The sequence below is a fragment of the Anser brachyrhynchus genome, assembly GCF_964034855.1.
Source record: "Anser brachyrhynchus genome assembly, chromosome: 13".
In the NCBI taxonomy this organism is placed as follows: Eukaryota; Metazoa; Chordata; class Aves; order Anseriformes; family Anatidae; genus Anser; species Anser brachyrhynchus.
The window spans coordinates 9,402,160-9,418,931 of NC_137708.1; the positions used below are offsets into that span (position 1 = coordinate 9,402,160).

At 43.0% G+C, this 16,772-nt stretch overlaps 1 protein-coding gene across 6 annotated transcripts; it reads right to left on the reverse strand.

Annotated features, from left to right (window-relative positions):
* Positions 1-5,059: 5,059 nt before the first annotated feature.
* On the reverse strand, positions 5,060-11,788 carry AGTR2 (angiotensin II receptor type 2). 6 transcript variants are annotated; one of them, XM_080554431.1, is made up of 4 exons: positions 11,638-11,788; positions 11,190-11,483; positions 10,182-10,322; positions 6,323-8,515 (listed from the first exon to the last, which is right to left on the reverse strand). In XM_080554431.1, the coding sequence occupies exon 4, from the start codon at positions 8,440-8,442 to the stop codon at positions 7,324-7,326; it is 1,119 nt and encodes a 372-aa protein (XP_080410557.1). In that variant the 5' UTR covers positions 8,443-8,515; positions 10,182-10,322; positions 11,190-11,483; positions 11,638-11,788; the 3' UTR covers positions 6,323-7,323. The 6 variants fall into 6 exon arrangements, with proteins under 6 accessions (XP_080410558.1, XP_080410557.1, XP_080410556.1 ...); XM_080554430.1 differs by having other exon boundaries at positions 10,182-10,329; XM_080554429.1 differs by having other exon boundaries at positions 10,182-10,391.
* Positions 11,789-16,772: the final 4,984 nt, after the last annotated feature.

Genomic DNA, 16,772 nt, shown 5'->3' on the forward strand with positions numbered 1-16,772 from the left:
CCTCATTCTTCATGTGTCTCCAACCACGTCTAGTGTGGTTCACCAGGCCACGTGTTACCAGTGTCCCAATGTACCAGAACAAGTTCTTGGTACTGTCACCTGCTCTGCGACCCATGGAAAACATGTGAACATTCTTCAGTACTGCCTCTGAACATTCATAGGCATTTAAGAAGCCCTCATGTTGAATCCATCCTGTTCATTCCACATGAATGAATCTCAGCAGAAGAGCCTCTGATAAGAAGATAGTTTTGTTGTAGGACGGATCCATGTTGGACTCTCAGCTGAAGGAATAAACATTCCTGACTTCTCTGGGTAATTTCTTTTTTGGGTGTTCCAGTGCATAAAAGAAAGATAACTTTGCAGTCTTTCAGGGGATAAGGATCAAAATAAAATCAGATAAAAGACTGCCAAATCCTGGGCGGACAGCCAGTGATGTCCATGGGGCTTTCTCCAGTTAATATAGTACATTTAGTATCATACTCTAAAGTCTTTTTTCCAGACATGTCCTTGAAAATAACTCCCTTATGTTGTATCATTTCCTTGCTAGACAGCAGTATATTATCTTAGATTTGAAAGAAAAACAAATCTTTTTATTAGTCAATATGTTGATTATAGTAAGATTTCTATACATTCTTAATCAGACTTTTGTCAAACGTATTTACTTTGAATAGCATATTGAATAACACATGGAGGAATCCTCTTCCAAAGAAGCACAAGCACTTTGAAGAACAAATCCTGTACAACATACTTATCTAAAAGGAGGCCATTAATACAGTAAAACAAGGACATTTAACATTTTATGATAAAAAGGGATCCAGGATGCTTTAACAGCCCTGAATTCAAAACAGTAGAGATTTGTATAGAGAACCAAATTGCAGTGAGTGACCTTACTTCAGAATGAATCTCATTGTGATCAGTGAAGGAGTTTGCAGGGTAAGATGCTAGCAGCATCATGAGATCTATTTCATGATGTATTAAGTTTCTTACATCACTTACCATAGCAGGTCAGAGTACAGAGTACAGACGCTTCCTCCTCAACATCTGCAAAGAAAACGTATTGAGCTCCCTTGCAAGTGAAGACCCCGAACAGTTGCATGCCATGTGATCATCATCTCATCAAAGATTTTGGGAAGCAACATATTTTAAGCAGGTTTTGGACTAGAGATGAAATGCTTTGTTTTCTCAAGAGGCAGTGGTAGCAGCTATACTTTTTCTGCTCCATTGTGATACAGCTGCATGCCTTGCACATTTTGTATTTGTAATTTTCACTTTCCTGTCATTGCGAAAGAGCTGCATGTTTGGATGCTGTCCTAATACTTAATGCAGATGTTTTGCTGTAATTTTTTTGAAGGAAGCTGTGTGTTGGGTATAGCACTGCATCCCAGCTGGTGGGGCACACTGGGGCAGGGATGGTTGTGGCCTGTGGCTCCCAGCCTCAGTGCTCACATGGCAGCTGCCTGCATGCCAACTCCTGGTAAAGCACAAAGGGGCAGGTTTAGGGCATAGGCAAGTTATTTCAGGGTTCAACCCCATTCCTCCAGCACTGGTGATAAAACAGCAAACCCATTTGCATGCATTTACTTCCTACATGATGAATAAACTGCCCTATGCATGGGCAGATAGCTTCGGAACAAAAACTTAAAGGCTTCCCTGGGGAATGCAGAAGAATCTGTTGAACTGAAATTCTAACAGCAATAATAATGTGCTGCTTTTGCTTCTTTATGGTTATTGTTCATATGAATGACATGAACAATATAATTATATAAATGATATCTTTCAATTTCATTGCATTGTCTCTGCAAGCTCTCCCACACGTTAGTCAACAAGTAAATTCATCTTACATCCCTAATAAATCTGTTTCTAAATGCATTTAATGACTATGCCGTTTTCCTTCCTGCTAGAAAGGCTTCTTACATTTATCACAAAGTGAGACTGATTTCTAGAGGCAATCCATCACATTTCATTTTAGCTGCATGTCATGTTGACCTGGCATCTGCATTGGATATGTTGCTTTTGCTGCAGTGCATTAAATTGGGCATTGCTGATTTTCTTATCTATTTTTATTTTTTCCAATGTAAAAAAAATAAGATATTTAAACTTATGTTTTTTAAAACAAAACTCACACTGGATCTTGTCTTAAAGGCATGGAGTGGAGCTTTGCAAACCTAAATTTGCTCAAACAGAAGAGCTACTGGCTGTCAGTGGGTGAGGGCTTAAGTTCAGATCCCCTCACAGCAGGGAAATCGATATCATGACTCACATTCACTTCTGTATTACTGTGTTTTGTCCCCCCGTGAAATGTTCCTGGGACTAACAGTGTTCTGCCTGGAGTTTATAGTGTCAAATTCAGATTCTGTCTCAGCTGCAGAGGAAATGGAAAGTAAACATATGAAAGAGGCAGCAAGCGGGGCTGGTCCACTCCTCTCCCAGGGCTCCTCACTCCCAGACCAAGGCCTAGGACCATTTTTGCCAGGCCTGTGGATAGATTGTCCAGGCATGTCTCGCACTGGCTTTGTACCCCAGCTAATTCCCAGCGGCAGACAGGCTGCAAAGCCAAAAAAAAAGCTGTTTTTGGAAGCTGAGGGAGTTATACCACCATCTACAGACACAAGGGCCGACACTCAAAGCGGGCAAGATTAGAGCTTGGGCACAAAGAAAGATGGATGGATATCCCCTGGGCTATGGAGAACATGAGTGCTGTGGGGAGATGCTTCTGGACTTCCAGTGTAGAAGAGGCACAATAGCCCTGCTCGTGTCCTTGCTGTGCCCAGGCGCGGGTGTTCCCCCATCTGCACATGGGCCCAGCACCCCTTGGCCTTGCTTCCTGCGAGGGCAGCGCAACAGCGCGAGTACAGCTGTGGAAATGGCGGTGCGAAAGAAGGTCTGCAAGCACCTCGTCAGGTGAGGGAAATGCACACAGACTTGCAGCTGCTGGCTGGGTATTCCACAGGGTTAGGCATCACTTCACTTTACACCCCCCCACCAAAAAAAACCAAACCAAAACAAAAAACTCAGGAATTTTTTCATAAGCAATTCTCTATTTTGACTCCTGTTTATTTTGTATTTATTGCTTCTTTCCTCCTGATTCTTGTGAAACTTAGAAAACTGGGGGAGCGCTTGTTCTCAGACAGGTACCTCAGTAGATACTCTACCAAACCACAAGGTGATCAGCCAGCCACTGTACCTGGAAGAGAAGGTACGTGACGCTGAAGACGGCAGCCCTGGGCTCCTTCCACAGCGAGGTACCTGGTAAGACAAAGCCACAGGAAACTCCCAGACCCTTCCTGGCAGAGCCAATGGGCCAGCACAACAAGCCCCTCTCTGCTGCACTCAGCCAGACCCCGCAGCGGGCAGACAGGAGGAGAACACATCCCAGGACCTTGCTAAACAGAGCAGCCCGTCCCAACAAGAGCAGTCATTTTCTTCTGAGGGAAGGAGAGTTGAGACGAGAGCAGCAAGTCTGCCAGCTTCGAGGAAAGGCTGCCAGACCTCCGCATCCCCACGTTTCAGCTTTTCCGTGTTCCCTCCAGGACAACTCCCAGATAGTCTCATTTTCACAGGGAAGCACAAGCGATTTGTTTGTCCCTTGGCTGAAGGGCAAGGGGACTCACCACAGCGGGCAGCCAAGCTGCAACAGTCAGCTGCAGGGTAGCAAGATGATATTCCTGCCCATGCTCTGGCCCAAGGAGTTGGACAAGTGTGCTGAGTAGGTGCCAGGGCAGGCTCAGGCTGTGTTGACTTCTCAGCGAGAACATGCTGTACCAAACATTTCTTATTGTATAACTTATATAAACAAGACATTTAGCTTAACACTCAGCACTAGTTCGTGCTAATAAATGCCAGTGACTTTCTCTGCTTCATATATTGAAGTCAGCTATAAAGTCAGCTCAGGGACGCACACAGGATGCTCAGTTTGGATCAAGATTCTCTGCAATTCATTTCAGCTGATAGTAATCAAATACAGCTAGAAAAGGAAGATGCAAATAGGATTTGCTGTACAAATATGACAGAGAACAAATGAACCCGATGGGAAACCATCCCTTCCATCCCTCTCTTGGGAAACACACACTGATAGGCCTAGAAATGTTCCAGAACATCCCCCTTTCCAAAGAAATCATGCTGCCACTCAGCTTCAACTCCAAACCCATTAGCACTTCCGTCTGGAAGAGCATTCACCCCTCTGCAGCAGGTTTGCCTTGGCACTGACACTGGCACAACCCCTCCAAAATCCAGCTGTTGCTCATAAATTCATCTCACCATACCTGCACAGAGAGCAAGACACTGAGAAACCACACATGTGCTTGAGATTCCCTGAGAAAATTGCATGCATCACGCTAGGATACAGTGTCAGGACAGGCACAGGATGCTGCAGGGCAGCAAAGCAAGCATAAGTGGGGCTCCCCAGCTTGCACATCGCTCCTTGGACTGACTGGCTGCATTTTCTGTGAGTCCCTAAGGGAACACAAGGCTTGCAAAGGATCAGGGCATGAGAGGGAATCTGAGGTCTGCTAGAGAGAGGCTGTAACACAGTATAACTATTAGAATGGTTTGCAAATATCAGCAAAATGTTCTATTGAAAGGAAAAAAATAGCTTCTAAATTTGCAAGAAAACAAACAAATAAACAAACAAAAAAAAACAACTTGCATTTTTGTCTACATTCCAGAAATCCAGAAAAAAATAAACACGACATGATAAAAGTGTGGAAAATCACATTTTCCATGAAAATCCCCAGAAAGTCCCATGAGAAACTCTAGTATGAAAAAGTCATAGAGCACAACAGTGTTCAATTTGCTCTAAAAATAAAGCAACACCAACACAGCATCTTCCCAACTTTTATCTCAGGTTCCTCTCCAGACAGTCTTTCTTGGGTGTTTGTTTAACCAAGCTACTAGAATTCATGACTTATGTATAAAATACAAAGCAGATTTGGCAAACAGAAATGTCACTCTGCTGAGCTAGTGAGTCTTGGTTTATCACCTTTGCAGAATGTGACCTGGGTAGACATTTTTTGGAAGAATTGATTATCCTCCCCTCCCTGTCTTGCCTCCCATTTATTACTTTTATTTTTTCCTTTTTTTTTTTTTTTCTGACAAGAAAAAAGTGAGTGCAGCTCTCGGCCCCAAGAAGCAGTCATTGATTTCTGCCCTCTGGCTGCAGCCATGGGAGACCCTGCATTGCTGCTCTATCCTCTGGGAAGTTTTGTCTTCATTTTCCTTGCCTCTCACAGGTGTAAATCCAACTGCAGCTGCATTTCAGATTCTTGTCTTATTTTCCTACCTGCGGAGGTTTGCACAGGCATGGGACTTGATGAAAACTCTTCTTTTTGAGCAGGTCCAAACTGACAAGTTGAAAACATATAAGCTGTACTTATGCCCAGAACAGATAAGGCTGAAGCATAGGTAGCGCTGGGGTCAGCTCATGTAGTTTATATTTTGTTTTGAGGCTACCAAGATGCCAATTAGTGGCACAGTTGTGCTCATTACTGACCTAATCTGTATTGCAGCAAAGGTAAAAAGGCTCTACAACCTCTTATTACATCTCTGAGCCTACCACTTTGAACACCTGGTAATTTTCTTTGTATAATTATTTGTTCTGCAGTAGCATGACTGTGTTGTTGTGTTCATTGCTAAGCAATTAACAGTTTGTCCTTCCAGAAATATCCAACGCCCCAGACACCATTAGCTTGTCGGAACATTTTCAACAAAAACATTCCAGGGGAAACACAGTGGCGTCTCTTCCATTTTCTGGCATAAGCATCTCTCCAGCTGCATACCCTAATTACCAGAACACCAAACCAGGACAGGGAGAAGTGGTTATTCCTGGTGAAGGCCCCATTTTGCTCAGTTCTGCACAAAACTTTCTTCCCACATCACTCTGAAGCTGCAAGATTTCTTGTAAAATCCTATTTTCAAGGGCACCAGTAAAGCAACATACCCCTGCTCTAAGAGCGATATATGGCTCCTGCATCCTGTTCCCAAGGCTCCCAGGCACTGGCCAGCACTGGGATTTTCAGAGAGACCAGACTCCTTGTTACCCTGGCAGCACGTATAATTTCTGACCTATGGACCCACAAGTGCTTAGACAAGCTTCAAGGGTAACTTTTTGGACAGATTTCACTGAAGCCAATTATCTTTTGGTCCCTGTGTCCTCCAGCCTGGGGACAGCCTGCTGGAAACTGAGCATGGTGCTAACAAATCCCTCTTTTATATTGAGTCTAGCAAACAATATCATTTTTGAAGGATCCACATTGGTGGTTAGAATCAATATCTCTTTAGCAAAAGCAAATTTCAAATAATCAAACATAAACTCAAAATAGAATCATTATTTGCCAAAACCTTTTCCCCCTTTCTTTTATTTACAAATGAGAAAGCTTATGCATTGAGATGTGGGTAAGTCTTAGGAATCACACCATGGTTTTGCTTCTGTGCGTCAAGACAGAGTCATTTAGTCTTTTTGTATACAGTACCCAAAAAATACAGTAGTAAGTGACATTTGAAATGCAAAAAGTCCAGACAATCAGCAAGTCCTTTCCCTGAAGGCTGCTGGACCATGTGTGGGACTTATCTCGCCCGTGTAGCACCAGGACTTTGTGCACCAGGATTGTGTTCCTGGGGCATTACTGTCAAAAGTGACCACACTGGATCAAAGGAAGTGATTACCTGGTTTGCAAACCTGTTACATGCTATGAGAAAGGTATAAAAACATGCATGTGGTAGCACTTTTCCCCAGTAATTCTCTTCTGCCTCCAGCAATTTGCAAATCCATGTCTCCACCTGTTCTCAGGATCCTGGGCCCAAGCAAGCAGGAGGTATATCTGATGCATTTAACAAATGTTATCTCTAGCAATATATTTTCAAAACTATATATGTGTGTGTGTGTGTGTACATAATAAAGATCAAATATTTTCTTACAGATAGGTACAGAAGTATCTGCTCTGCTTTATTTACACACTCTCTAATGAGAATCTCTTTTAGAAAATCAGCATAGTCAGGGTGTAATACTCAGCACCTACACAGTTGTAGCTATGGTGAAATGGTCCTCTGGTGTATTTTATCTTTCTGTATTAAACGCTTGCCCGATCTCAGGCACATATAAGCAGATATTTAAATTGCCATCAATACAGTTATTTGCCAGAATCTTCCCTTTGGTGCTCATTGTGAAAAGGAAGGAAGAATAAATCCTCCTGTACGAGAAAAAAACAGATTCTCCTTCAAATAGCTGGTGATTAAAAGGACAAAAAATGAAAGGAACTGGAGAAAAGAGTGTCCCCACTTCATGGGCAGCCTGCTGTACTGACACAGCCCCATGTCACAACCCACTGTCTACAGCAAGGACTCAGGGCCCCTCTCCCTGCCCACAGGGGTCTCAGTGTCTCTGAAGCAGCTCCCTTTCCTCAAAGAAGAACTCTCTTGTTGGCTGTTGAACTGATAAACTCGTCGCTTAAACAAGCGATGGAGCTTCTCCTGAAACTGGTTCCCAATAAAACAGTACAGCAAAGGGTTGATGCAGCTGTTGGCAAATGCCATGCAGATGCCAAACGGCAGTGCTGTGTCGATGATCCCTGTCACATCACAGTTGTTAATAATGTTCATATGAGCCAGGGCATCCAAAAAGGTTAAAATGTGGAATGGGAGCCAGCAAATTAAGAAGGCCACAACGACAGCAGCCACCAGCTTGAGGACTTTGTCCATCTTCTGCTTGTTTTTCCCAAACTCCTGTGCTTTTAGCAAGTGCCTCCTGATCCAGATGTAGCATGTTGTTATCACTGTCAAGGGGATGAAGAAGCCGAGTGCATTTTTGAGGAAGGCTGTTCCCACAGACCAGTTCGCATAATTCTCATGAGGAAATGCCATAATGCAAGCTTTCACCCCCAAACTTTTAATGTAGTGTGTGTCACGGAAATAAAAAGTCGGAAGGGAGGACAAACAGGCAAGGCCCCACACAACCATTGCTATAAAATAGGCCTGTTGTGGAGTTCTTCTTTGAGAGCGAATAGGATGGACAATAGCATGGTACCGGTCCACACTCATGCATGTAACAAAAAATGTGCTTGCAAACATGTTGAGGCACAGGACAGAACTGGAGATTTTGCACATGAGAGATCCAAAGAGCCAGTTGTACCTCTGTGAGTAATAGGTAGCCCAGAAGGGAAGTGTGGCGAGGCACAGCAAGTCTGCCACGGCCAAGTTGAAAATGTAGATATTAGCAACTGTTTTGGGGCTACTGTCACGACAGAGCACCACAACCACCATGCTGTTTCCAACCAAACCCAGAACAAAAAAAACAGAGAAAAATGCTGGAATTAATGAAAACTGGTAATCTGAAGAGGCAAGTGGGCAGGGAGGCAGAGAGCGCAATGCAGCCGATGAGTTTGCCAGCACTGTATAGAGGACTTGGAGAGTTTCTCTGGTGGTGATGACCACAGAGTAGTTGCTCTGCATGCTGGTGCTGGCAGAAAGGGAGCTTCTGCAGGAAATTCATGTGCTAGCAGCACTTTTCTATCACATTGCTCACCTGCAGATCAGAAACCATGTGTTAGACATACACTCTGCAGCCATCTTAGTTCTGGAATCACAGAATCGCAATAAAATAAAATACTTTAAAATGATGTCAGGAAGCTGAGAGCTGTAATACCGGGCAACCCTGTTGGACTCCTTTCCTCTGTCCCACTAACAGGACACAATTAGCACTAGAGAGGTCACGACACTTTTTAATTAGCCTGGCAGAAAAGCGAGCAGCTGGGTTTCATTTGCTATTACAGATAGTGCTTTTTGTGGCCAGCTGAGCAGAAAGATCATTGACTCAAGAGCTGCAGATAGTTCAGGAACTTCTGAGACCAAAGGCAGCACTAAAGCTCCTTGCAGTCCTTTTCTTTGCTTTCTCATTCTATTTCCAGCACTCTGTACAGTTAAAATAATGTAAAAGGCAGTACTTGCCACTGGGGATTAGGTAGTTCACACCTGAGGATCTCCTGGGACTTCACAGGCATGAAAGCAGCCTTTTAGTAAAGCTATTAGGAAAGCAGGCTTTGATTTTTTTTAATTCACGGGGCTAGATACAAAGACACTGAAGGGTCTTTACAAAATGTCACCTACAATCAGAGTCTTTCTCAATTCAAATCTGCATCTCTTGCCCCAATGATGGCTTTTAATCATAAGAATAAAAGAAATACTTTCCATGTAGATATAAGCAATAGACACTCACATACACAGTCCTTGCAAGCACTAGAGTTAACATCAGTATTTACCATTCGTTTAGAAAGATTAAGACAGGTTTTCAGTAGGGAAAAATGTGGCTACAAAACAGCTAAAATAGGAGAGTGCTTTGACAGATCTCTTTGTTCCAGTTCAATGGCTCTCGAGTCTGTACTCTAAGCAGAACATTTTTCAAGCTTCAAGACTTTATAGTCAATAAAGAAATCAGACACAAATATTTTATTGTACATAATAAAAAGACCATTCCTTTTAATTAAGTCCTTATGGAATCAGTTAGGCATTTAAGAATTCTCATGGGGCCCTTAAAACAACAGAAATTTTGACCAAGTAAAGACAACAGAGTTGAGTAATGATCTCTCATTTAAAAGAGGGCAACTGATCATTTCAAAAATATTTTCTATATTAACCATTTAGTATACAATTACTTATCATTTCCTTAATGCAAAATATGCAATATGTTCCTCTGAACACACTGACAAAATTGAATTTTAATTATATTTTCTCAGCGTAAAGAAAATTCAACAGGAAAATATTAATACAGATTTCTGCAGTGAGCTGGTATTTAAGGTACTGAATCATAAGCCCACATTTTGTAGTCAAACAGGTCTTAAAACAGAGGAAGGGTTTGTTTGGGAAGAAGGAAAAATATTCAGGGAAGGGTCTAAATTCTCCTTTCCCCCTTAACTCTTACGTCCTGAACCCCTCTCTTCAACCTATGGAAGCTTAAATCTCAGAACTAGTCACGAAGCATTCTATATCTGATTTAATACTTGATTTTAGCTACATTATTGAGAACAAAGTTTCATTGATAAAAACATTGTCCTCTCTGCACGTGAAAATCTTACATCTTATAATCTGCTTCTAAAATACAGTCATTCCTACAATTACCTAAGACACAATGAGGCATCTTATCACAAAATGTATAAAATCAATGGAAATGTTTGAACAACAGACAGAAAACATACCTCTGAAACCTCTAATTCGTCTGGATGTAGCTCTAGGGTTACGTGCTCCTTTCTTCTGTTTTCTCTTAACAAGTATCACCACCGGCTCTCTGCTCTCTTATATCTTCCATTTTCCCACTGGGAGACTTTAACCTACATAAACTGAGGACTGAAATATGAATGCCTGCCAGCTTCTTTTCCTTTTGGAAGCGAAACGGTTTGAGAAGCCCCCTTTCCAAGGCCACGTGAGCATATGCAGTAAATCAGGAGAGAGGAACAAGACAACCAAAAAACAAAACAAAACAAAACAAAAAAAGAGCAAGAAAGAAAAAAAAATCACACAAATATCAAAAGCAGGTTTCTCCAGCAGTTCTTGCTGGAGTTCTCCAGGAGGATACACCCACATGCAGTCGCCTTCTGCGCCCCCCTCCACGTACATGCAAGAGGTGAGAGCCCCAAGGTTAGTATCTGTGTACCTCTATAGGCAGCGGGATTCCCACTCACTTTACGGAGTCCCAGTACTTGCTAATAAACTTGAGAGAGGAATAGGCTGTTAGTACTGGCAGAACTGACCATAATGTGAACATAAAGAAACAGAAAGCAGGGGAACATCACGGCATTGCTTGTGTAAGAAAGCTGATCCTGTATCCCAGTTAGTAGCATGGGAAAGACACTGCCCAAGTCCATGTGAAGACATGCACACTGCTCAAACCAAGGAGAACAGCAGGAAAAATCCACGTGGCAGAGAGAAGACTTGGCTCTGAGGCTGCACTGGAGTAGCACACGATCAAAGTTAGCAGATCAGCAAGGCTGTGAAATAACACTAACTTCCCATCCACACAAAACTGAGTTTTTCCACCTGCTTCCTCCTCCATCACCTCTCATGCTCCACCTGGCCCCAGCCTCTTTCTAGAAGAAGCTCCTGTATCATCCAAGAAGGCTGCTGGAGAATGAAAACTGGGGCAAAGTAAACATCCAGAAGCCTCAGTACCCCAACTGTGATCTCCTCTGCAGCAGCAGCCCATCTACCGGGGAGATGTGGGCTGTGCTCTGCAGGCAAGGCTGCACTTGTCAGGTGGAGGGCATCCACAGAAGTCCCTGCCAGCAGCGTCAGCTGCTGCCAGCCGCTGCCCCTCACCAGCATGGACCCACACTCATCCACTTCTTTGAATGCTAGTGTAGCCCTGCAGTGGAGGGTGTCTGACCCCAGTGGCTGGAGGGGAAAGCCCAGTGCCTGCCCTTGCTTTGGGACTGTGCAGCACGCAAGAGGCAATGGGCATCACAGGCTCCGTAACCAGCAGGCTCTGCTTACACCAGTGAGACCTAGGAGAGAGATGAAACAGAGAAAACAGCGTTTTACCAGTATCTTAAAACAAAACAAATCAAAAAACACCACAACCCCGCCCCCAAACAAAGAAAAAAAAAAAAAGAAAGAAAAAAACCCATGGTCTGAGTAAGCTGTGGAGAACAAACTCACCTTTCTGCCCATCTGTGTCTTTCACGCAGAAGGAACTGCAAGGAGCACTGGAAATGCTCATCAGCAAACTTGTAAACATCTCCTGGAAGAGAGAGATACTTGTCAAGGCAGGAAGAGGAGTTCAAGCATCCAAATTGGCAGCTTTTGTTTTTGTCTGCCTCATATTACAGTCCGGCTCTTGGTATTCTCTATGCAAAAAGAGACGGTTATTTAAAGAAGGGGAATCCCATGCAGCATTTTATTTATCACAGTGCAGCTGATCTGCAGCTTCATGGACACAACAACAAAGCAGACAGTGGTCAGGACTGTCAGGCTGCAAGCACACATGGTGCCTGTACTTGGAGCAAAATCTGGAAGGGAAAGAAAGTTCAAATATCTCAAGGAAATGGCATGCTGAGAATGAAATGCTTTAACACAGAAGCAGACCTAAGCAGCACAGGTATCTTGAGGGAGGGCAGTACCAAATCACTTCACAGGATGGGAGATCCCCTCATCTGTCCCAAAGGCTCGAGCACTGTGTTTCACAGCCAGGTTTAGCCAACTTACATGTCAGAACATCCCTGGCATCTCAGCACTCATATGAATCTCCCCAATGCACACTCTCACTGGTTCCATAGATTTTTACTTTGTATTTGTGTCATCTCTTTCTCTTCCTTTTCTCACTCATTTCCTCCATCGCTGCATTTGAGGTTGTCATGGAAAGGGCTGAAGAGAAGGGGAGACACCCTGGAACTGCTGAAGTTTGCATTACTCAGAAAAAAAAAAAAAAAAGTGGGGGGGGGAGAAAAATGTGAAGGAAACAATAATATCCATAAGGGCTTGGGGGTTGAAAAAGTCAAGACATAATCAAAAACCTTTATGACGAAGATTTGTGCTCAGTTCACACATACCACAACCAGCACCAGGAGACATAGTTGTTTTGCTCAAGAGGTTTTAAACAGATGATGCGTCTTCTACAGACACACTGCAAGACCTCTGTCCTTTTTACAAACTAAACATCCACAAAATAGATCAGTGGGAGCATACAGGATGTACAAGTGCCGAGGTTACATATCTTACTGCAAAGCAAAAGAAATGCGCCTTTTGCCAGCCAGTCATCCATCTACACACCCCGCCTCAGATCTGGAGGACTGCTGGCGCTCAAAGGAATGACATGAGAGGTCAGCACTCACTCTGATCCAAATTCATTCAATATTTTACTAGCCGTATGTGACAGGACACCCTCAGCTAGGAATTCTTGCTACTAACTTTTTTGCAGGCAAACGGCCTATAGAAGATCTCACTCTGTTTTTCGTCCAACATCCAGTGCACTTTGTAAGCATGGAAAAAAGTCAAATGCTCGAGAATGTTTATTTTGCAAAGATAACAAACCCAGACTGTTTAGATTTAAATATGATGTTTTCCCTTACAGATGCAGTTTTGATCCTCTCAGACACTGGCTGTATCTATTCTGTTCTACTGGTACCTCAAAAAAGGTTCAAAACTTTGTGCTGGCTCCATATCTCTTAGTAGGTCATACCTTGTGCTGTCCTTTGCCAAATCCTGCTCTGCTTCTCCCCCCCAGCATTGCTCAATGTATCTGATTCCTTATCTGACCCCAAGTTCTTGCTCCAAAGCTCCATTTAGTGATGTGCAAAAGCTCTGCCTCATCTATTTCCCCTACTTTCTTTCTTTCTCTCTCTCTCTCTCTTTCTCTCTCTTCCTTCTTTCCTTTCTTTCTTTCTTTCTCTCTCTCTTTCTCTCTCTTCCTTCTTTCCTTTCTTTCTTTCTTTTCTTTCTTTCTTTCTTTCTTTCTTTCTTTCTTTCTTTCTTTCTTTCTTTCTTTCTTTCTTTCTTTCTTTCTTTCTTTCTTTCTTTCTTTCTTTTTCTTTCTTTTTCTTTCTTTCTTTATTTCTTTCTTCCTCTTTCTTTCTTTCTTTCTTTCTTTTTCTTTCTTTCTTTCTTTCTTTCTTTCTTTCTTTCTTTCTTTCTTTCTTTCTTTCTTTCTTTCTTTCTTTCTTTTTTTCTTTCTTTCTTTATTTCTTTCTTCCTCTTTCTTTTTCTTTTCTTTCTTTCTTTCTTTCTTTCTTTCTTTCTTTCTTTTCTTTCTCTCTTTCTCTCTTTCTCTCTTTCTCTCTTTCTCTCTTTCTCTCTTTCTTTCTTTTTTCTTTCTTTCTTTCTTCTTTCTCTTTCTTTTTTCTTTCTTTCTTTCTTTCTTCTTTCTCTCTTTCTCTCTTTCTCTCTTTCTTTCTTTCTTTCTTTCTTCCTTTCTTCCTTTCTTCCTTTCTTCCTTTCTTTCCTTTCTTTCTTTCTCTCTCTCTCTCTCTCTCTTTCTTTCTTTCTTTCTCTCTTTCTCTCTTTCTTTCTCTATGTCTCTATTTCTGAGCATTGCCAGTACAGGAGCATCTGCATGATATAAGGCATGCCCGGTATGGATGCCCAAGCTGTCTGTGCATAAATCAGCCTTGTGCCATGCAATACTGCAGCTGAGCTAATGCCTCCTGAGCTTGCAGGACATATTTGTTCAGCTTTCGCAGCCAGGCTCCTAAATGCACGTTCTGGCCCAGCACACGGACCTGCTGCATCAGAACCCAGCACAGAGCTCAGCACAGGGGCAGAGTCTTTGAGCTTTTTACTGTACATCTGATTGGGAAGTTTCAAAAGGTGGGAGTTTTCACCACAAGAAAACCTATTCAGTTTTAAACGGTAAGGAGCTAGTGCTTCCTGGCGCATGTATTTGAGGAAGGATTTTGTGCATGTCTTTTATATCAAGGAACTGAAAAAGAGCACAGTTCAAGAGAATCCAGAATTTTTGCTTCACGCTTACAGCAAACTCAGGTTTTCCTTTCTGCCCTCAAGCCCATACACCTGAAGTGATCATTAGAAGTGTTTAAAGAAAAACAAAACAAAACAAAAATATACACAATATTCAAAGAACAACTTCTGATCAGCTGTGCGCATTTTTACAACATGGATTAATGCACTCCAATTCTCAGGTCTTAGTTTTCATAGGGAAGCATTTCTGTCAGGGATGGAATATTCCAAAAAGGCAGTGTATCAGACTGCTCCAGCAGACCATCAGAGCCAGCTCCTGAGGTTAAACCTTGCCAGCCTGCCAAATTCTCGAAGAAACATGGGACCTAAATACAGACCATATTCATAGGCTTTGTTTCTTTTGGAGAAAGTGAGACAGAAAAATCTCTCATAAACGTGCTCTCCAGAACACATATCTCAGTGTAGGTCAGCAAGGCTCTGACCCCTTCGGTGCTGATTTACAACAGGATTCCCCAACTCTGAAAAAAAAATAGTCCTAGGGCAGCAGCAGGAGAAGGGGACTCAGCGCACGCACACAGCCTGGGAGCAACATGTTTGCATCGTGCTGGACAGTGCGTTCACATCATGATGGACAACGAGCCTTTTGCACGCACGCACCGAAACCATCCTGCCTGCAGCTGGGCTCCCCCAGCACTCCATAAACTTTTATATGCATTCCTCCTTCCCACTTTTGTTTGTTTAAGGGTTTCTTTAGGGATTAGTTGTTCAGTGTTGTGAGTAAGATTAGAGAACCTACTTCATCCTTCACCAGCCCCAGAACACTCTTGTGGAGAATGCTGCTGTCACATCCCTTTTGGGGCTTTAGGGAGGACAGCAGCTGTGACCAGCCCCCAGTTGAAAACTGATGTCTGAGGCCGTGAGTCCTGCTCACACCCAGCATCCATGGTCCTTGTCTTGGTGTGCTGGGTCTTAACACTGCCTCGGGTACTTCTGAAGCATAATCACTTCTGGCAGGGGTTCTCTCTCTGACAACCCAGTATTTTGGCCAGGATGGAGAACTACTAACAGTTTTAAAGGGAAGATGTTAGTCAGTGTTTCACTTTATTTCCTGGAGCCAAGATTTTACATGGAAGCACTGAGCAGGCCTAGGGAAATCCCTAGTTTTCCACTTTGCAGCAGCACAGCAGTGAGCACAAGGACGAGACTGCTGGGACCCATCAGAATATGATATCAAAGAGCTCTGCTCCCATTCATCTGCTGGAAAACAATTTTTGAAGCAGTTCAGTATCTGGTTGCACCTCCTAGTGCAGTGTGGCACAGGCAGTTCAGAGGGAAGAGGGACGCTCTTTCCACATCTAGCATTCAGAAAGTTTCCAAGGCATTTCTTTTATGAGCTGTTTGTGTCCAGACGACAGCACTGCCAACACTGAGATTATCCACTATGACATTGTTTGTTCAAATAATTGGCCTTAAGCGTTTTACAAGTTACTAAAAGTAGTAAGGAAAATAAGCGCATAAGTGACTTTGGAAACGTGCTGCACCCATTGAACTCCATACTTTTGGTCTCTGAAAATTCCCAATATGAAACCAATCGCAAAACAAGCAGATTTAGACAGAGAGCTGGGCTTAAACAAGGCCTATACAAATGGGATAACAACCAGAAATAAAGCCTGTGTAGAACAAAAAGGACACCAGAACAAGTGATCTATCGTCTTCAGACCGAGTTACAAAGCTTCAGCTAGAAGCGAGACAGACCATTCCTGGCTGGGGACATGGAGCAGCTCACTCATCCTGTACAGAGACCAGCAGAAACCTGGCTCCTTTGCAGTCCCAGCTGAGCCAGGAACACAGAAAACATGAAGATTACATCCACTAAAGCCTTTGGCATGGCCCCAAATGTGAGTATCCGGATAGTGTGAGCAGCACATGTTTGCATCTTCCTCCAGGACAAGCCACTTGCCAAGGCTATGACACTTCTGCTCTCAGGGTGAAAACCAGCATTTGACCCCTAGTAACACCAAGACAAAGCCTGTTTAACTAAGTAAATGATGTTGTTTATAGCTGGAAGATGGTCTCCATTACACAGCGCAGCAGTCCCAGCCAAGCTTCCAGGGGGAAACTGTTCTTTGGGGGTTTGTTGCTTGAAAAAATGTGGAGGAAAACAGAACTAACTGAAGCCAACACAGTGATCTAACAGTACAGCAAACCTAATCTGCTTCTGCATAGAAAGCAATGGGTTTGCAAATTTGTACAGTTAACACCATTGGGCATATCATACATTTGTGGTTTTTTAGCCACTGTTTGGACAGAGCTGTCAGAGCAGATTCTGATTACCATAAGAGGAACGGTGAGAGAAAAGAAATCCAAATCTGTAAACCATG